Here is a 22,504-nt window from a genome sequence, read left to right on the forward strand (position 1 = left end):
GTGCCCAGAACAAAGAACAGGGACTAAAATTAAGAAGCATACATTGCATGGTAGGCTGCAGGATCCAATCAGATAGAGCCCTGGTATCACACCAGGGAAGGATCCAGTCAGAGCATACCTCCTGGCATCATCCTATGGCAAGATCAAATCAGATCATGCCTCATTACCCTCTGACTATAAAACCTTCCCCAGTCCCCAGCTTGGGGAGACAGATTTGAGCTCTGTCTCCTTGCCAGTTCACTCACGATAAACCTTTCTTGCTGCAAAAACCTGGCGCTTCAGTGTTTGGCTTTCCATTGTGCATGCGCAAATGGACCCAGTTTAGTTCAATAACAAAGTTGGTGACCCAGATCAGACTTCTCTAAATCCTTTCAGGACAGTTTTGTCTGGGGCTCACCAGCTCCATATCCGGGATGGGATCCACCTGAGGGTCTGAGCAGCCATCCAGGTGTTTTACTCAGTGATGTGCTCTTGGTTCCTGTCTCCCCAGCATGGCGCTGCTAACTTTTGGTGCTTTTACTCTCATTTTTGCAGCAAAGAGAAGTTTTGAATTTTGGAACACATTTTTTTTCCTCTTTTTTATTTTTATTTTGTGGTGAATTAATCTCTGTACATGTGACCAACTCTCGCCTCCTTTCTTATCAACTTCCACTAGGGAGCCTTGTCAACCTCCACAAGGGGGCTTTGTTAGGGGATTTCAACTTTGATTGAAAGAAGAATAAGGGGGTATGCTCACGTGGCACTCTTGATTATAAATTTGACTAGGAACTTGACTGGGAACTTGGAACTTGGATGTGTATATGTATACGTGTCAAGTTTACGGTTTGTCTAGTCACTTGTTTAATGTTGTTAAGACCACTCAGCAAACCCTGAAGGAGCTGCCAGTGGCAGCCAAGGAGGCCTGACTCAGGGTCGCTGTCTATTCCAGTCAACTAGACTGAGTAAATTATTTGCTTGATTATCGGCTGGAGGTCAACCTTCCCCATCCAGAATGGACTAAAGATATCTGAAGTTTGCAGGGACAAGTTTGAGCCTTGTCTGTTTGCTCCTATTGAGGGGATCAAACTCAGAGTCCAAAATGCTGTGGTTTGTCTTGTTTGATTGGCTTTTTCTGTTTCTGTTTGTATTCTGATATTAGCAGTAATATTTGGCTTAAGCAGCAGCTAATATTTTGATGGCACAGAAACAGCCTAATTAGAAAATTATTTAATTGAGGGACTACATTGCTCCCTCCAGCCCTTTTAGGTACTCCTAGGTGACTAGGGTATACCCAACCCACTGGGTGATTCACTGGGAAGGAATCTCCATAAAGTACCACATTACAGACCCAAAATGTATATATCTCTTTCTAGTACAGGGCCTTGCTCTAGCCATCTGAGATAAACTTCCAAGCAAAATGGGGAATGTTAATTGTAGCAGGACTCCAGCAGCACAAGCCATGAAGGTACAACAGTGGCCAAAGAAAATGCTTCTTCCTTTCTTGTGGTCCTTAAAGCCTTCAGGCAATACACTGACATTAACCCTGAACACCCAGGTAACCTGAGAGTTTTATCAGTCAGAGTGCCCCTGGCATAAGAGGAAAACTACAAAAAGTAGAAAAGGTGTTGGGAATATCAATATCTCAAGTAGTCGAGACTGCCTTTAAGGCATTTAATCATCTTATTCAAGTCCAGGAAGGGCAAAAGCAATGCGACATGAGACAATAAGCTATGCTGCTTGCTGTGGCTCTTGGCCACAACCAGTCGAGGTGCAAGATGGAGCATGCTAGGAAAAACAAATGGCCGTGGGTAAGACCCCTAGGGATCCCACTGCTGGCCAAAATGGCCGTACACTCTTGAGGCCACGATGTGCATATTATAAACAAGAGGACCATTGGAAATGGGAGTGCCCTAACCATCCCAGGCAGGTGGAGAAAGAAGCTGCCCATCAATCAGCCCACCAGATACCAGTTTCTGATAGTCATTAAAAATAATGGGACTGGGGATCCTCTATGATCTAGGAACCTTAGGTAATAACGAATGTAGAAAAGAGACTTATGGGCTCTCTAATTGATTCTAGAGCCAACCTTCTTCCACTAGCTCCTCTTTTCCTGCCGATCCGCCTGACTACTTTGCTACTCTGGTTTCTCTAAAATTCAGTAAGGGGCTTCAGCCACATGAACAGAAAAATTTAAACTAAAATTGTTAGTTTAACAGTGACGAAGTTTGAATCTAACTATCCCTTTTAACTAGTGAATTATGCCTGACATATGGCTAAGGCTTTAAAAATTAAAGCTACATGATCATTATTTGTATCTGGCTGCATGTACAAGTCTGGTTGTATTTGTCTATGGTACCAAATCGGCTTATAAATAGATGAGTACTCATAAATTAAGCAAATAAGACCAGGCACTTTTCAAGTTCATGTTTGACTTAGAAATCTTTTGGCAAATGGGACTAGTCTGAGATTGTCGATTTGATGGGAATGCCTGTGTCCTCTGAATTATTTGACTTTAAGGTCATTACTTTTATAATATTTGCCTGATATAGACAAATACAACCAAACTTGTATCTGGCTGCATGTACAAGTCTGATTGTATTTGTCTGTGGTACCAAATTGGCTTATAAATAGATGAGTACTCATAAATTAAGCAAATAAGACCAGACACTTTTCAAGTTCACGCTTGACTTAGAGATCTTTTGGCAAACGGGACTAGTCTAAGGTTGTCAGTTTGATGGGAATGCCTGTGTCCTCTGAATTATTTGACTTTAAGGTCATTACTTTTATAATATTTGCCTGATATGCAGTTATATAAAATAATTAATAGATAAATAATTTGGAATGATGACTAGTTTGTCTATTATCTTAGTTTTCATAAGTAATCTCAGCACACTGATAAAAATAAATAAATAAAGGTAAATGAGATAAATAGCTAAAATTTTTATGTAATTTGAAATCCTAAATTATAGATACTCATTAAATGTACAAGTCATTTTCAAATATGATAAAAACTGAAACAAACTGCTGAACATAAATAGGGTTGCCCTTGGCTTCTTAAATTTAATACAAAGACTAGAAAGACTAAGAGAAAGACTAAATATGCATAAAAATATGTTATAAGGAAATATGTTTTTCTGACAATTATAAAATGGCTCTTGGCCACGCATGGTGGCTCACGCCTATAATCTCAGCACTTTGGGAGGCTAAGGTGGGAGGATTGTTTGAGGCCAGAAGTTTGAGACCATCCTGGGTAACAAGGCAAGACTACATCTCTACAAAAAATAAAATAATTAGCCAGGTATGGTGACACACACTTGGAGTTTCAGCTACTTGGGAGGCTGAGGTGAGAGGACTGCTTGAACCCAGGAGTTTGAGGCTGCAGTGAGCCATGATCATGCCACTGCACTCTAGCCTGGGCAAAAGGGCAAGACCCTGTCTCTAAAAAAAATTTAAAAATGAAAAATAAAAATAAAATGGTTCTTATCTGTTAAATAATGATATGTAACAGGCAATTCAAGATTTTGTGCTTTCTATGTTTTTAATACAATTTAAGGTTACTAGAAGCTAAAAATTCCAATTGATATATAATTCTGCATATAAAGTATGCCAAAGTAAGGTGTGTTTAATAGGAGAAAAAAATTATAAGAGAAAAAATGTCTTTTATTGAGAAAAAATAATTTTTTCTAATTCAAAGGTTATTTAAAGGGAGTGTCAAAATGTGGATTTAGGAAGGAAACAGAAACAAGATAGAAAGGAACTGTAAGTGGGAGAGACAGAAAGAGATGTAAGGAGAGTTATAGATATAAAGATAAGAGAATAATTTTGCATGAGAAAGTCTTGCATGGTAAATCTTTTTCCTAGAGTGATGTAACTGGTTACTTAAGAAGAAAGAGGAAGTATAGAGTGAGGCATGTGTCTGAATTATTTCATGTAACCAGAACTTCATAAGCTCTTGCTAAGAATCACATATTCCCTGCTCAAGGAATATATGAGCCTAGGAAACACAGATTCTGTGTTTTACCAAGAAAACTTCCTGTACTTCATGCTGTCCCTGTTGGGTTTTGACTACTTCAGAAACCTGAACTTTACAAGGGTTAAGTTTTTTACATCCATGTAACTTTCTGTATTGCTTTTGAAATCTTCTGATTTTTACTCTTACTTTGGCTGAATAAGTAACTATTATTTAGCAGTGAACTACCATTCCATTAAAGAAAGTAGTTTTTGAAATTTTTGACATCTTTGGCAGGTCTCTTCAGGACCCAAATCTTAAATTAAGCCTTTTGGCCTAAAATTAATTTTACAATTTTCCACATAGGCCCCCTGAAGAGGCTCAAAGGGTTTATCTCTCATCTTGCACAGATATTAAATGATTAGGTTTATTTGGTAAATAATACAGGAAGTGCTGTCAAATAATGAATGGTGTTTAACTTCCCTTAAGTTATATTTGTGTGCTTTATTAAAAAGTGTAAAATTGTATAGGATTCCTAAAATTCTGATATGCCAAGATATGTGTCATAATAATGATTATTATGTTAAATGATTATATGCCACCAAAATATCTAAATTGCCTTGTCAATTGAAAATTCTCATCATATCTTTGGCTATGGTTGTTCTGGGGTTTTGTCATCCACAGTTATTGTTTTAAATTCTTCTCTAGGAGTATTTGCAATGGGCTATAGTCCAAAATTGCTAATCAAAATAAGGAAAAAAAATTTTTTTGAAACACAGTCTTACTGTGTTCCCCAGGCTGGAATACAGTGGTGCAATCATAGCTCGCTGCAGCTTCCATCTCCTGGGCTCAAGCTTGATCCTCCTACCTCAGCCTCTGGAGTAGCTAAGACTACAGGCATGTACCACTATACCCAGATAATTTTTTTGACTTTTAGTAGAGACAGATCTTGCTATGTTGTGCAGGCTGGTCTTGAAATCCTGAGCTCAAGCTATTCTCCCACACAGCCTCCCAAAGTGCTGGGATTACAGGTGTGAGCCACTGTACCTGGCCAACCAAACAGAATTATTTAAATGAAATTAAATAATTGATAAGGACAATGTTTTTGTTGCTTAAATGTTTTGTTTTCCAAATTCAAGGAAATTTTCTGACATAAGCTATCTATAGTTTGCAATATTTTGGTAAAGTATCCTCTACTGAACAAAGGTGGAAGCGTTTGCTTTTTCTCCCTACTTGATTCCTTAAAATTCAGAAGCTATAAATGAGTATTCTTATTTTTATTTATATACGTTAAATAAAAATCTTATCTCTCTTGAAAGCAGGATACAATTGGGAACATTGGTTACATTACCAAGGTATATACTGAAATGTTATGTGTAAGAATGTGCCTAAAATGCCTGTCTTCAAGAGTTCCTAGCTTTATGGTGAGTAAGTAAAAACTATCACTTCCTGGTAGGCCCAAGAACCTTAAGACTATAAGTAAAATCTAATGCCTGACTTGGTCTGGCCATCTAGCTTCAAGAGGTTCTAATATCTGACATTGCTTATATGATCAATGTGGAGAGGAAAAGTTATGCTTCTAAGAAAAGCAAAAGTGTATCTGTTATTAGATTGTAACAATCTATCTGTTATTAGATTGTAACATTGTGCATTTGCCCTAAAGTCCTTGTTATTTGGCTATATTGGGCTATATTGAGAATGTTTGGACTAGATTCTGAATTCTCCTAAGATCCTCTAACATTTGGTTATAACTAAATCCTGATGGGGTCCCCTAGCCCTCTTTCCCCAGTCCAGACTAGGGATGCCCTGGGGACATTCAGGGGATTTCCCCTTTTAAAATCTAACCAACTAGGTGAATTAAAATATCAGAATTGGACACAAACCGTACCTATAGGATACTATAGTCTCCTTGTCTCAAAGAAGTTGATGTTGTCTCTTCTTTTGTAAAAGCCACAATGAAAATAGTAACAGGGTCCCCCTCACTGTCTGTGTTCCACACTCTAATGGGGCTCTCCTCAATTCACATCACAAGAAGTCTAGCAAACTATGCAGTTCTTTTTCTATCCTCACCTCTCCTTACCATGACCCAATATAACTTGCTTAATTCTGCCACTTTACTTATCTTTCCTGATGTCAGGTCTGTCCAACAGGCAGAACTGCATGCTCTTACTAGACATGTCCTTTAGCCAAAGGTAAAATGGCCAATTATTTATACAGATGGCAAGCATGCCTTGGGATAGCTCACAACCTTAGTATCTGTGTGAAATATGTCCACAATACCATATTGGAAAACCATTTCATGCCTTCATGGACCACTTCACATTACCAAAAAGTCTCTTTGAGGCATGGCAACAATATTTTTTCCAGCTCCCTGTCTCTCAAGGATATCAGTATGTACTAGTTACAGTTTGCATGTTTTAGCATTGCATTGAAGCCTTCCATTGTCAACAGGCCACAGCCATGGCAGTAGTTAAGGCCTTGTTGGAAAATTTATACCAACCTGAGAAGTCTCTCAAGGGCTTTATAATGCACGAGGAACTCATTTTACAGGGCAAATTATTAAAAATATTTGTATAATTTGGCCTATTTATCAACATCTCCATTGTGCTTACCACCTCTAGTCCTCTGGACTGATGAAACAGACCAAGGGAATAATAAAAGCCCAACTGGCAAAGATTTGTGGTGTGGCATTTAGCCTGCCATGGCCCAAGGCCTTTTCTTTAGTCCTCCTTAACCCTAGCATGCTTTCAATGTTCCTTCATAGAGTTCTAAATTCATCTAGATGGTCAGGGTAGCCAACACATTTGTGGTAGTCTCTAATCTTTACCGATCCCCTTCCAATTAGGACTCCTCATTAGCAGTCATTTCTGCTTGTCCCATTGGCCCCTGTACACCTCCTGGGAAAGAATTTTGTACAAATCTGCCAGGTCCATATTTCCTTCTCCCAAAAAGGGGGAAATAATATTAGCATTATCTCACCAGGAGATCTGGCCTCAGAAATGGCTTTTACCCTAATTCTCATCTCTTGAGTTGGCCTCAATAATAGTATTCACCCTCCTCTCCACGAGCTACCAGTTGTGCCCCGAGAGTCCTGGGGCACAATCCAACACCAATTATAATCCCAGAGATTACAGCTGGGGATGTACTCAAGGATGTGATTTACATGGAGAATAATCCTCTAATGAAGGAGCTAGATTAGGAAGGTTTCTGGGGTCCTGGTTTGGACTAGGTTCTGCTTGAGATGGATATATGGTCAGAAACCTTTCCGGCACTGTCAATAGAGTTAAAGTACATCTCCTAGCTTTTGACAAGTGAAAAGTTCCATCCTCATTACCACTTTCCTAAAAAACAAAGATTTTTATATATGGCTTGAAAGTGAATAGGAATGGTTACATTGCATTTATGCTTTATTGAACATTATTAGAAATTGTCCTAACATCTCTATCAACGTGCAGAAATTTATATACACACAGACCACACATTCTCAATTTCTGTTGCTCGCACATCTTCTTCCTCAAGGCTTTTCATAGGAGGCATTTTCGTAAGCTCAGCTGTTGGTCCTCTGTTATTTCTTCCTACATTCTTTCATTATTCATTTTTGTAATGCCAAAGAACACTTATATTCTGATGATTCATAAATATTTTAAGACAGTTTCTCTCTTCTTCTGTTCTCTAAACAACTCTACTCTCTCATAATCAGACTTACCTTTCTCTCTTTCCAAAAACTGCTATTACTATGCATGAAACCACGACTATTTAGCTTAAAAATTAATACATTATTTATACTCTGAACCATACAACTCAGCATTTACTTAAGGTCTTTCATTACTTAAACTTAACAAGTCATAATAATCTCACTCATCTGACCAGATTTTATGCAATTTGACATCAGAGATTAGTTTAATACTTTATCTGTATGCACAACAAGTTCTTGTAGTACTGGGGCCATAGAATCATTCAATAATTATTTGACAATTAAAAACATAAGTAAATTGTCTGTCCTAGTAACTTTGGAAATAAAGTGCTACATTGATTATTATTTAATATCAATTTATCCCATCTTTTAAATGTGAGACTAAATAATTTAAAGTAAGTTAATACACATAATAATGGAACTCACAACATATATATTTTTATAGTTTAAGAAGTATGCTCACTTAACCTTCCAGTAGTCATGTGGAGACCATGTTACTATTCTCTTTCTACAAATGATAAATAAAACTCATAAATGTAAAGTGACTTGCCCAAGGTCACCTAGCTAGTAAGTGGCAGAGCTAAATCATAACCTCACATATTCTGTCCCCAAGTCCAGTGCTCGTTCCCTTATATCTGCATATTCCCTCTTAAAAATATAGTAATGTATATACACATACTATCTTGTTGTAACATGACTCATATTTCCTTTTTTATGTTTTCACTTTTCTCACTTTTTAGATTTATTTATTTATCTATTTATTTGTTTGAGATGGAATCTCATTATGTTGCCCAGGCTGGTCTTGAACTCCTGGACTCAAACGATCTGCCTGCCTTGGCATCTCAAAGTGCTGGGATTACAGGCATGAGTCACCACACCTGGCCACATTATTAAAATATTTCATCATTATTAGATTTCATTATACAGATTGTATATTAAGTTTAGACTAGTTGTTATGTTTACAAAAAGTCTTTATATTCAGGATACTAAAAATATATAAGAATTTCTCCTCCCAAAGGCCCTTCTGACTATTCTCAAAATTTTAAAAAGTCATTAACCACACATCTGCAATACTAGAGTAATCAGAGGTGCTGCAGTTGCATCTGAAGCAAAGCCAGATGTGAAACAGATGCAGCACCACCACAGTTACAGATTACTGATATCAGGTAAGTGCTTTAACTTTGATTGGCTTTGGGATGGAATTGATGGAGCTGGTCTGAGAGAGGCTATTAAGAGACCTCAGCTTCCCCAAGTGATTTCACCCTGGACCCTTATCAGACCCTCCCAGCTCAGCTTCCACCATCTAATCAAAGTTTAAAGCACTTACCTGATATTAGAACCTGAAATGCCAGCATTGCTGTACTACATCTGTGTTATTTCCAGTTTGTCAAGTAGGTACAATTGCAGAACCTGTTCCAGCACCTGTAGCTCACAGTGTTATACCACAGTAGACATCTGCTGCCAAAACTGAAAATATTTAACCTTAATTTTGTTAGAACCTTGTCATTTCCAAAATGATTTTCAACATTAATAGTTTCATTTTAGTTACTTACCATTTGGATAGGGCGTTTCACATAAAGTTAGAAATTCAACAATAGGATGATCCATTTCAAGTACTGTAATTGCTTTTCCATGCATGATGGTTAAACTTGGTCTTCTACAAGCTTTGTCATAGGACAGCCCACCAGAGAATATTATGAATGGTTCGCTACATAGGAAAAAACATTAATGAGACTCAGAAGTCCTTTAAAATGACATAAAGTCACAGGACTGAACCTATAAAAGACAGGTTTTTGTTGTATACCATATAATATGACAGACAGCAAAAAACTTGCCTGGCTCAAAATTTCTAATTCAATAACCTACTATTCTACCATTTCCCACTTTCTAGATGTACATTCTCACATTAAATTTACTAATGGATCAGTCTAAACATGTGGGGGTAGGTTTGGGGAAAGGCAGTGAGCTTGGAGGAAGGTAGATGGGCTCACTGACTCTCAAAAGGACATCTTCACATACTTTACTTGGTTCCCAAACTCTAAATCACTATCATTGGAATATTAGTCTATGTTAGAATATCAGATTAATTAGCTGGCCTATGGGTCCTAAAATCTGTACAAGAGAAAAGAGACAAATTTTAATATAAAATGAAATGTGACAGTGGAAAGCTCAGAATGGCAGAGGGTAAAATAAGAATTCTAGATAATGGAGTTTCTGTGAAAAAAAGAGTAAAGATAAAAAGATAGAGAAAGCTAATATGTAAGAGAAGGATAGCTAATCAAAGATAAATTGCCTTTTCTATTTTACTTGTGGCCAGTCTATAAATCAGTATAAACTCCATATATCTTACTCAACTAACTTTAAACAAGATTTTTGGTCTGTTGCTTTATAAGATACAATTAGATAATAGAGTGGGGTTAAGATTCCTCTAAAACATTATAGCTATCTGAAAATTATGAAATTCTTTCACAGCTTTTCATTTTTCATTCCTCAAATCAATACTTACATATCTCTAGTGTATGTGTACAAAAGAAAAAGTGTGTCAGCAGGAAGTATTTTCAAGAAGTAAGAAGTAAATACCAAATTGAAAATATTCTTTTCTAATTTTTTTAAAGAACTAGAGGCTTTTATTGTATCGAATTATTCGAGAATATAATGCTCATCTACGGAATTCACTTACATCCTATTTGCTAAGCTGAAGAATCTACTTGTTTCTAGAAATCGCTCTGTAAGATTTCCTTTTCTCTTCCGTTTTGTACTGTGTGTGGTGCCAAACATTATCAGTGGGACATTTACTAATCTTATGCTGGCTATATAACCAAAAAGGGGGATTTTTTAACAAAGTTTCTATACAAACCTACATATAAAATGTGTGTACTATTTTCTATTTATAATTCTATCTTAATATTCTGACAAATATTTGAGTTATAAGCAAAATAAACAAAAATACTCTAACTTGTTTTACTTCAGTTGATTTGAGTAATAGTCTTGCACCAGTGATTTGATATGGCAAATGACCAACCTACTAATGGCGCCATTAAAAAGCACACTTGTTATTTCTATAAAATGTATATTTATATTATTAATAAGATTTATCCAGATTTTAAAACCATTTCTAATATAGTTACTCATGAAATAGTGTGGAGGTTTTTACCTTTGTTTTTTGCTTTGTTTTGCAAAAAAAGGCCACGACTTAAGAGAATGTAGTATCTTTTCATAATATTAATAATAATATTAAGCTTAACTACCTACTATTAATATTAATAAAGGCCATAAGTATCTATTATTTTCCTGTATAAAAGTAGGTGAATTTACTCTCATCCCCTAACACTAATCCAAACATAGGATAAGGAGCAATTTACCTCCCCTGCTTTTTTGTATATACATTGGAAATATGTCCTCTCTAATATTGAAAGGAAGTAAAACCTCTTCTGCTCTAATTATGACTCTGCATTAGAATACTCTGGGTCTGAAGTTAGTTGTTAATATATAGGCATTTCTCTATAAACTACTGAGTGATTGAATAAAAACATTTCCTCAGAAAAGTGCTCAGGGAACCACTCATGGTTAACTGTACTAAATATTTAATTATCATATTTAATCCTCATAAGCAATGTCCTCATTTTATTAATGAGGTTAAATAACAGCTAAGAAGCAATAACCAAAAGAAAATTGAGATCTACCAGACTCCAAAGCCTATGATTCTAAATACTCTTATATATTGCCTCTACTAATAAATAGCTACCATTTACTGAGTGCTTACCATGTGGCATATATTGTGCTGTGTGTATATATAAAGTAAATTTTGTGTAATCCTCACAACAACCTTGATGGAGAAAGTACTATTAGTACCATTTTATACTTGAAGAATCTGGGATTAATGCAGATTAAACTTGTCCAGGGTCAAGCAGCTAGTGAGTACCAGGACAAAGATTCAAACCCAGACTCAAAAGCCCACATTTTTCATTTTTAGTTTAATGTTTCCCAAATTGTGGAATACAACTTGGTAGTTGTTCAGCAGAAAAAAATTAAATTTGATAATTTGATAAGCACTTGCAAAATCATATCTCCTTTTAGGAATTTTGCATTTCATAGCATATGTTAAAAATTCTGAGAAATCATATGGCAAGCAATCCAATTTACTTTTATAGAATTCAAAATTTCTCACATTTATTAGATTACAGATCCTTTTTATTCCATGAATATCATTAGTGATTAAAGGAACACAGTTGTTTGATAATGCTGTACCACACTAAATGTTGTACCACACTAAACTGTGTCAGGTGTTATTTGATACAAAGATTCTATTAAGGGATACCTATCAGATGGATTCTTATAAAAGAAATAAATGACCATGTACTTGAAATGTCCTCATACTTAAAGAAAGCATTAATAAAAAATAACAAATTATGGATACATAACTTGGATGAATCTCAAAGGCATTCTGCTGAGTGAAAGAAGCTAGGCTTAAAAGGTTACATGATATATAACCACATATATGTAACAGTCTCCAAAAGGCAAAACTATAGTGATGGAGAACAGATCAGTGGTTGCCAAGGGTTAGGAGTTGGGGAGAGGAGTGACTATAAAGGGACAGAAAGGGAGAGTTGTGGGAAATGATGGAAATATTCTTTATTTTTATTGTGGTAATTGTTTTAGAAATCATACATGTGTTTAAAAACATGAAACTGTATACCAAAAGAAAAATAGTTAATTTTACTGTATGTATAATTTGTAAAATACATAAAGAAAACAGCATTAAAAGTTTGTTCCAATGAAGGCAACAAGATTAAACAAGTTGTGTAACATAATATAATAAATATTAAATGCTAACATATATTGAGTATTTATAATATTCTAGGCATCGCATGCAGAATTTTACATGCATTCTTTTATTCAATCTTTATAACATCCCAATGAGATAACTACTATTATTATCTCTGTTTAACAGATGGGTATATTGAGGCTTGGATAACTTAATTATACATAAAGCCTATCAGTAGGCTGCCATAATAGGAACAGATTAAAAGATCAGCAGAAAATAATTTTCTTTAGCTTAAGAGAACCTAATAATTCTAGTGGTAGTCAGTATATAAATCAATATTCCTATCTTGAAGAGGATAAAATTATTAAGCCTAGAGGCCATCTTAGTTGGAGTGTCAGTAAGCAAAATGGTGATTGGGGATAAATGATTCCCATATACATAGCTGTTTATCCCTGGAAATGTAAAGCAAGCCTGCAATCGGCTGGTCTGACATAAAACCGAGAAGAAAACACATCCTTACATGTGCTACCTATGCAGTCCAGTAAGAGACCCTATTGATGCAGCTTATATGGTAGAGCTTTTCCTAAGGTTCCTGTTTCTGTGTCAGCCATCCTGACTTTTAACTGTACAGTTTCTGCTGTGCAATAATTGGAGCAGGGATATAGCTATATAATTCCTAACTGTGGCCCATTTTGCTGTGGCAATAAATTTTGGTATTCTTAACCTCACTGCCCCTCTGCTTTTTAACCTCCTTGTGTGCTAAGCTCCAGAGGTAATAAAGTAGTAATCACAAAAAATAGAAGCAATGTACTAATGTACACAAGTAGGTGGGATGACAGTAATCATCATCAATAATATGATTACTTCACATTACAAATATGAAGAATTTACACATAGTTGTATTATTGACTAGCAAAAAATTAAGAATACTTGAATAATTTTAACAATATGAAATAATGCTGACAGTAATAATAGTAACATATCTATTAAGAAACCCACTATGTGTCTTCATCAAACTGAGGACATTACAGGCTGTATCCATTATTTCATTTAATTCTCATGAATATCATAGTGAGATAGGTATTATTGATAAGGAAACTAAACTTTAAGAGAGTTAATTAAACTTTGCAAGGTCACACAACTGTCTTACTTCAAAGCCAATGATTTTAATTATTATTTTACACTGCCTTAACTTGAGTTTTTGATTTCTAAAAATATGTTCTCTTCACTTTCATCTCTTCCTCCCTTTGCTTGGCAACATCTGATCATCCTTAAAGTCCCATCTCAGGCATCTCCTTGCCAAAGAATTTTCCTGATCCCTCTCTTCATGGTTTTCCTCCCTACTCCCCTCAAGGCTGGGTTAGGTGCTCTTTTTCTGTGCTCCCATAGCATATCTCTATAAAAGTAACTTCCATGTTGTATAGAAACCACTAGTTTATGTCCTTGCCTCTACTGCTAGAACATAACAAATTCAAAAGCAAGCAGTAATCTTATTTCAGAACATCAAACAAATCGCATATCTTATTTCAGAATATCAAACAGATCGCATAGTACATGGTATATAGTAATAACTACTAAATTATACTATATATTATATAGCATATTATACTATAGTATATATACATTATACTACACATTATATAGCAATAACTACTATAGCAATAACTACTAAATGTTGTTTTGATTGAATTAAACTGAATACTGTTAAGAATCCAACAGAAATACAAATTTTAAAGACCTCCGAGCAATAAAATAGATGTCATAAAGTCCATGCATGTATACATTGTCATGGAAGAACTTCTCAGGTATCATATGGATCTATTTGCTCTCATTTTACAAGTTTGGCTTTCAAGTTTCTTAGTCTATAGAAAATCAAAGATTGGATACTAGTAGACAACACAATAAAAATTATAAGAAATCCTCGTGGCTCAAAACTGAAGGAAAGAGAAACAATTTTTAAAAATATATAAAAGTGAAGCAGAATCTGGGCCAGCAAGATGGCCAAATAGGAACAGCTCTGGTCTGCAGCTCCCAGCGAGATCAACACAGAAGGTAAGTGATGTCTGCATTTCCAACGGAGGTACCTAGCTCATGTAACTGGGAATGATTAGACAGTGGGTGCAGACCACAGACGGTGAGCAGAAGCAGGGTGGGGCATCACCTCACCCAGGAAGCACAAGGGGTCAAAGAACGTCCTCCCCTAGCCAAGGGAAGCCATGAGGGAGTGTGCTGTGAGGAACAGTGCATTCTGGCCCATATACTACGTTTTTCCCATGGTCTTCACAACCCGCAGACAAGGAGATTCCCTCCAGTGCCTACGTCATCAGGGCCCTGGGTTTAAAGTGCAAAACTGGGCAGCCATTTGGGCAGACACCGACCTAGCTGAAGGGCTTTCTTTTCATACCTCGCTGGCACCTGGAATGCCAGCAAGACAGAACCATTCACTTCCCAGGAAAGGGGGATGAAGCCAGGGAGCCAAGTGGTCTAGCTCAGTGGATCCCAACCCCACAGAGCATAGCAAGCTAAGATCCACTGGTTTGAAATTCTTGCTGCCAGCACGGCAGTCTGAGGTCGATCTGGGAAGTGCCAGCTTGGTTGGGGGAGGGGCATCACCATTACTGAGGCTTGAGTAGGTGGTATTGCCCTGACAGTGTAAACAAAGCCTTCAGGAAGTTCGACCTGGACAGAGCCCACCACAGCTCCACAAAGAGAATGTAGCCAGAGGGCCTCTCTAGATTCCTCCTTTCTGGGTAAGGAATCTCTGAAGGAAAGGCAACAGCCCCAGTCAGGGGTTATAGATAAAACTCCCATCTTCCTGGGACAGAACACCTGGCGGGGGGTGGCTGTGGGCGCAGCTTCAGCCGACTTAAACATTCCTGCCTGCTGGCTCTGAAGAGAGCAGCAGATCTCTCAGCACAGTGCTCGAGCTCTGCTAAGGGACAGACAGCCTCTTCAAGTGGGCCTTTGACACCCATGCCTCCTGACTGGGAGACATCTCCCAGCAGGGATGGACAGACACCTCGTACAGGAGAGCTCCAGCTGGCATCTGGTGGGTGCCCCTCTAAGATGAAGCTTCCAGAGGAAGGAACAAGCAGCAATCTTTGCTGTTCTGCAGACTCCCGTTGTGACACCCAGGCAAACAGGGTCTGGGGTGAACCTCCAGTAAACTCCAGCAAACCTGCAGCAGAGGGCCTGACTGTTAGAAGGAAAACTGACAAACAGAAAGGAATAGCATCAACATCAACAAAAAGGACGTTCACACAAAAACCCCATCCAAAGGTCACCAAGACCAAAGGTAGATAAATCCATGAAGATGAGAAAAAAAGTATAAAAAGGCTGAAACTTCCAAAAACCAGAAAGCCTCTCCTCCTCCAAAGGATCACAACTCCTCGCCAGCAAGGGAACAAAACTGGATGGAGAATGAGTTTGACAAATTGAAAGACGTAGACTTCAGAGGTGGGTAATAACAAAATCCTCTGAGCTAAAGGAGCATGTTCTAACCCAATAAAAGGAAGCTAAGAACCTTGAAAAAGGTTAGAGGAACTGCTAACTAGAATAACCAGTTTAGAGAAGAAGATAAATGACCTTGGAGCTGAAAAACACAGCACATGAAGCATACACAAGTATCAATAGCCAAATTGATCAGTGAAAGAAGGGATATCAGAGATTGAAGATGAACTTAATGAAATAAAGCGTGAAGACAACATTAGAGAAAAAAGAATGAAAAGGAATGAACAAAGCCTCCAAGAAATATGTAACTATGTGAAAAGACCAAACCTACGTTTGATTGGTGTACTTGAAAGTGATGGGGAGAATGGAACAGAGTTGGAAAACACTCTTCAGGATATTATCCAGGAGAACTTCCCCAACCTAGCAAGACAAACCAACATTCAAATTCAGAAAATAAAGAGAATATCACAAAGATACTCCTAGAGAAGAGCAACCTCAAGACACATAATCATCAGATTCACCAAGGTTGAAATGAAGGAAAAAATGTTAAGGGCAGCCAGAGAGAAAGGTCGGGTTACCCACAAAGGGAAGCCTATCAGACTAATACCAGGTCTCTCTGCAGAAACCCTACAAGCCAGAAGAAAGTTGGGGCCAATATTCAACACTATTAAAGAAAAGAATTTTCAAACCAGAATTTCATATCCAGCCAAACTAAGCTTCATAAGCAAAGGGGAAATAACATCCTTTACAGACAAGCAAACGCTGAGAGATTCTGCCACCACAAGGCCTGCCTTACAAGAGCTCCTGATGAAAGTACTAAATATGGAAACAAAAAACTGGTACTAGCCACTGCAAAAACATACCATATTGTAAAGACCATAGACACTATGAAGAAACTGCATCAACTAACAGGCAAAATAACCAGCTAGCATCATAATGACAGGATCAAATTTACACATAACAATATTAACCTTAAATGTAAATGGGCTAAACGCCCCAATTAAAAGACACAGACTGGCAAATTGGATAAAGAGTCAAGACCCATTGGTATGCTGTATTAAGGAGACCCATCTTATGTGCAAAGACACACATAGGCTTACAATAAAGGGATGGAGAACTGTTTACCAAGCAAATGGAAAGAAAAAAAAAAAGCAGGGGTTGCAATCCTAATCTCTGATAAAACAGTCTTCAACAAAGATAAAAAAAGACAAACAAGGGCATTACATAATGGTAAAGGGATCAATACAAGAAGAAGAGGTAACTATCCTAAATATAGATGCAACCAATACAGGAGCACCCAGATTCATAAAGTAAGTTCTTAGAGACCTACAAAAAAACTTAGACTCCCACACAATAATAGTGGGAGACTTTAACTCCCCCACTGTCAATATTAGACAGGTCAATGAGACAAAAAATTAACAAGGCTGTTCAGGACTTGAACTCAGCTCTGGACCAAGTGGACCTAATAGACAACTACAGAACTCTGCACCACAAATCAACAAAATATACATTCTTCTTAGCACCACAATGCACTTATTCTACAATTGACGACATAATTGGAAGTAAAACATTCCCCAGCAAATGCAAAAGAACAAAAATCATAACAGTCTTTCAGACCACAGTGAAATCAAATTAGAACTCAGGATTGAGAAACTCACTCAAAACCACAAAACTACATGGAAACTGAACAACCTTCTCCTGAATGACAACTGGGTAAATAATGAAATTAAGGGAGAAATAAATAATTTCCTTGAAACCAATGAGAACAAGGACACAATGTACCAGAATCTCTGGGACACAGCTAAAGCAGTGTTTAGAGAGAAATTTATAGCACTAAATGCCCACAGAAGAAAGCAAGAAAGATCTAAAATTGACACCCTAACATCACAGTTAAAAGAACTAGAGAAGCAAGAGCAAACATATTCAAAAGCTAGCAGAAGACAAGAAATAACTAAGATCACAGTAGAACTGAAGGAGATAGAGACATGAAAAACCCTTCAAAAAAATCAATGAATCCAGGCGCTGGATTTTTGAAAAGATTAACAAAATACATAGATAACTAGCGAGCCTAATAAATAAGAAAAGTGAGATGAATCAAATAGACACAATAAAAAATGATAAAGGGGATATCATCACTGATCCCACAGAAATACAAACTACCATCAGAGAATACAAGCACCTCTATGCAAATAAACTAGAAAATCTAGAAGAAATGGATAAATTCCTAACAACATATACCCTCCCAAGACTAACCCAGGAAAAAGTCAAATCCCTGAACAGACAAATAAGTTCTAAAATTGAGGCAGTAATTAATAGCCTACCAACCCAAAAAAGCCCAGGACCAGATGGATTTACAGCCGAATTCTACCAGAGGTACAAAGAGGAGTTGGTACCATTCCTTCTGAAACTATTCCAAACAATAGAAAAAGAGAGACTCCTCCCTAACTCATTTTATGAGGCCAGGGTCATCCTGATACCAAAACCTGGCAGAGACACAACAACAACAACAAAATTTCAGGCCACTATCCCTGATGAACGTCAATGCAAAAATCCTCAATAAAATACTGGCAAACCGAATACATGAGCACATCAAAAAGCTTACCCACCACGATCAAGTTGGCTTCATTCCTGCGATGCAAGCTGGATTCAACGTATGCAAATCAATAAACATAATCCATCACATAAATAGAACCAATGACAAAAACCACATGATTATCTCAATACGTGTGGAAAAGGCCTTTGATAAAATTCAATACCCCTTCATGCTAAAAACTCTCAATAAACTAGGTATTGAAACATATTTCAAAATAATAAGAGCTATTTATGAGAAACCCACAGCCAATATCATACTCAATGGGCAAAAGCTGGAAGCATTCCCTTTGAAAACCAGCACAAGATAAGGATGAGGTCTCTCACCACTCCTATTCAACATAGTATTGGAAGTTCTGGCCAGGGCAGTCAGGCAAGAGAAAGAAATAAAGGGTATTCAAATAGGAAGGGAGGAAGTCAAATTGTCTCTGTTTGCAGATGACATGATTGTATATTTAGAAAACCCCACTGTCTCAATCCAAAATCCCCTTAAGCTGATAAGCAACTTCAGCAAAGTCTCAGGATACAAAATTAATTTGCAAAAATCACAAGCATTCCTATACACCAATAACAGACAAACAGAGAGCCAAATCGTGAGTGAACTCACATTCTCAATTGCTACAAAGAGAATAAAATACCTAGGAATACAATTTACAAGGGACGTGAAGGACCTTTTCAAGGAGAACTACAAACCACTGCTCAAGGAAATAAGAGAGGACACAAACAAATGGAAAAGCATTCCATGCTCATGGATAGGAAGAATCAATATTGCGAAAATGGCCACACTGCTCAAAGTACTTTATAGATTCAATGCTATCCCCCTCAAGCTACCATTGACTTTCTTCACAGAATTAGAAAAAACTACTTTAAATTTCATATGGAAGCAAAAAAGAGCCTGTATAGCCAAGACAATGCTAAGCCAAAAGAACAAAGCTGGAGGCATCATGCTACCTGACCTCAAACTATACTACAAGGCTATAGTAATGAAAACAGCATGCTTCTGGTACCAAAACAGATATACAGACCAATGGAACAGAACCGAGACCTCAGAAATAACTCCACACATCTACAACCATCTGATCTTTGACAAACCTGACAAAAACAAGCAATGGGGAAAGGATTCCCCATTTAATAAATGGTGGTGGGAAAACTGGCTAGCCATATGCAAAAAACTGAAACTGGATCCCTTCCTTACACCTTATATAAAAATTAGCATCAGATGGATTAAAGACTTAAACTAAAGAACTAAAACCATAAAACCCTAGAAGAAAAGCTAGGCAATATCATTAAGGACGTAGGCATGGGCAAACACTTGATGACTAAAATACTAAAAGCAATGGCAACAAAAGGCAAAATTGACAAATGGGATCTAATTAAAGTAAAGATCTTCTGTACAGCAAAAGAAACTATCATGAGAGTGAACACGCAACCTACAGAATGGGAGAATATTTTTGCAATCTATCCATCTGACAAAGGGCTAATATCCACAATCTACAAGGAACGTAAGCAAATTTACAAGAAAACAACAAACAACCTCATCTAAAAGTGGGCAAATTATATGAATAGACACTTCTCAAAAGAAGACATTTATGTGGCCAACAAACATGAAAAACAGCTCATCATTACTGGTCATTAGAGAAATGCAAATCAAAACCCCAATGAGATACAATCTCATGCCAGTTAGAATGGCGATCATTAAACAGTCAGGAAACAGGCCGGCGTGTTGGCTCACTCCTGTAATCCCAGCGGTTTGGGAGGCTGAGGTGGGTGGATCACAAGGTCAAGAGATGGAGACCATCCTGAGCAACATAGTATAATCCCATCTCTACTAAAGTAAATACAAAAATTAGCTGGGCATGGTGGCACATGCCTGTAGTCCCAGTTACTTGGGACACTGGGGCAGAAGAATCGCTTGAACCCAGGAGGCAGAGGTTGCAGTGAGCCGATATCACACCACTGTGCTCCAGCCTGGTGACAGAGCGAGACTCCGTCTCAAAAAAAAAAAAAAAAAAAAACTTTGAAAACTGGCACAAGACAGGGATGCCCTCTCTCACCACTCCTATTCAACATAGTGTTGGAAGTTCTGACCAGGGCAATCAGGCAGGAGAAAGAAATAAAGGGTTTTCAATTAGGAAAACAGGAAGTCAAATTGTCCCTGTTTGCAGATGACATGATTGTATATTTAGAAAACCCCATCATCTCAGCCTCAAATCTCCTTAAGCTGATAAGCAACTTCAGCAAAGTCTCAGGATACAAAATCAATGTGCAAAAATCACAAGAATTCCTATACACCAATAACAGAGAACCAAATCATGAGTGAACTCCCATTCACAATTGCTACAAAGAGAATACAATACCTAGGAATCCAACTTACAAGGGATGTGAAGGACCTCTTCAAGGAGAACTTCAAACCACTGTTCAACGAAATAAAAGAGGACACAAACAAATGGAAGAACATTCCATGCTCATGGATAGGAAGAATCAATATCATGAAAATGGCCATACTGCCCAATGTAATTTATAGATTCAATGCCATCCCCATCAAGCTACCAATGACTTTCTTCACAGAATTGAAAAAATCTACTTTAAAGTTCATATGGAACCAAAAAAGGACCCGCATTGCCAAGACAATCCTAAGCCAAAAGAATAAAGCTGGAGGCATCACGCTACCTGACTTCAAACTATACTACAAGGCTATAGTAACCAAAACAGCATGGTACTGGTACCAAAACAGATATATAGACTAATGGAACAGACCAGAGCCCTCAGAAATAATACCATACATCTACAACCATCTGATCTTTGACAAACCTGAAAAAAACAAGAAATGGGGAAAGGATTCGCTATTTAATAAATGATGCTGGGAAAACTGGCTAGCCATATGTAGAAGGCTGAAACTGGACCCCTTCCTTACACCTTATACAAAAATTAATTCAAGATGGATTAAAGACTTAAATGTTAGACTTAAAACCATAAAAACCCTAGAAGAAAACCTAGGCAATACCATTCAGGACATAGGCATGGGCAAGGACTTCATGTCTAAAACACCAAAAGCAATGGCAACAAAAGCCAAAATTGACAAATGGGATCTAATTAAACTAAAGAGCTTCCGCACAGCTAAAGAAACTACCATCAGAGGGTTGGGCATGGTGGCTCACGCTTGTAATCCCAGCACTTTGGGAGGCCGAGGTGGGTGGATCACGAGGTCAGGAGATCGAGACCATGGTGAAACCCCGTCTCTACTAAAAATACAAAAAATTAGCCGGGCGTGGTGGCGGGCACCTGTAGTCCCAGCTACTCGGAGAGGCTGAGGCAGGAGAATGGCGTGAACCCAGGAGGCAGAGCTTGCAGTGAGCCGAAATTGCGCCACTGCACTCTAGCCTGGGCGACAGAGCGAGACTCCGTCTCAAAAAAAAAAAAAAAAAATGCCATCAGATGAAAGGCAACACAGAAGGGAGAAAATTTTGCAAATACTCATCTAAGCGAACTTAAACAAATTTACAAGAAAAAAACAAACAACCCCATCAAAAAGTGGGCAAAGTATATGAACAGACACTTCTCAAAAGAAGACATTTATGCAGCCAACAGACAGATGAAAAAAATGCTCGTCATCACTAGCCATCAGAGAAATGCAAATCAAAACCACAATGAGATACCATCTCACACCAGTTAGAATGGCCATCATTAAAAAGTCAGGCAACAACAGGTACTGGAGAGGATGTGGAGAAATAGGAACACTTTTACACTGTTGGTGGGACTGTAAACTAGTTCAACCATTGTGGAAGTCAGTGTGGTTAGTCCTCAAGGATCTAGAACTAGAAATACCATTTGACCCAGCCATCCCATTACTGGGTATATACCCAAAGGATTATAAATCATGCTGCTATAAAGACACATGCACGTGTATGTTTATTGCAGCACTATTCACAATAGCAAAGACTTGAAACCAACCCAAATGTCCATCAATGATAGACTGGATTAAGAAAATGTGGCACATATACACCATGGAATACTATGCAGCCATTAAAAAGGATGAGTTCATGTCCTTTGTAGGGACATGGATGAAGCTGGAAACCAT

The 22,504-nt window shown here is 37.6% G+C and overlaps 1 protein-coding gene across 5 annotated transcripts in view; it reads right to left on the reverse strand.

The window, feature by feature from the left end:
• Positions 1–22,504, reverse strand: part of STXBP5L (syntaxin binding protein 5L) — a 562,981-nt gene that overhangs the window by 240,760 nt on the left and 299,717 nt on the right. For all 5 annotated transcript variants that reach the window (XM_032150070.2, XM_032150069.2, XM_058437438.1 and 2 more), the window contains exon 11: positions 9,176–9,330. In XM_032150070.2, the coding sequence (XP_032005961.1) occupies positions 9,176–9,330 (155 nt within the window). The remainder of the gene's footprint in view (positions 1–9,175; positions 9,331–22,504) is intronic.

This window comes from Hylobates moloch, unplaced genomic scaffold, assembly GCF_009828535.3.
Source record: "Hylobates moloch isolate HMO894 unplaced genomic scaffold, HMol_V3 SCAFFOLD_4, whole genome shotgun sequence".
NCBI classification, from domain to species: domain Eukaryota; kingdom Metazoa; phylum Chordata; class Mammalia; order Primates; family Hylobatidae; genus Hylobates; species Hylobates moloch.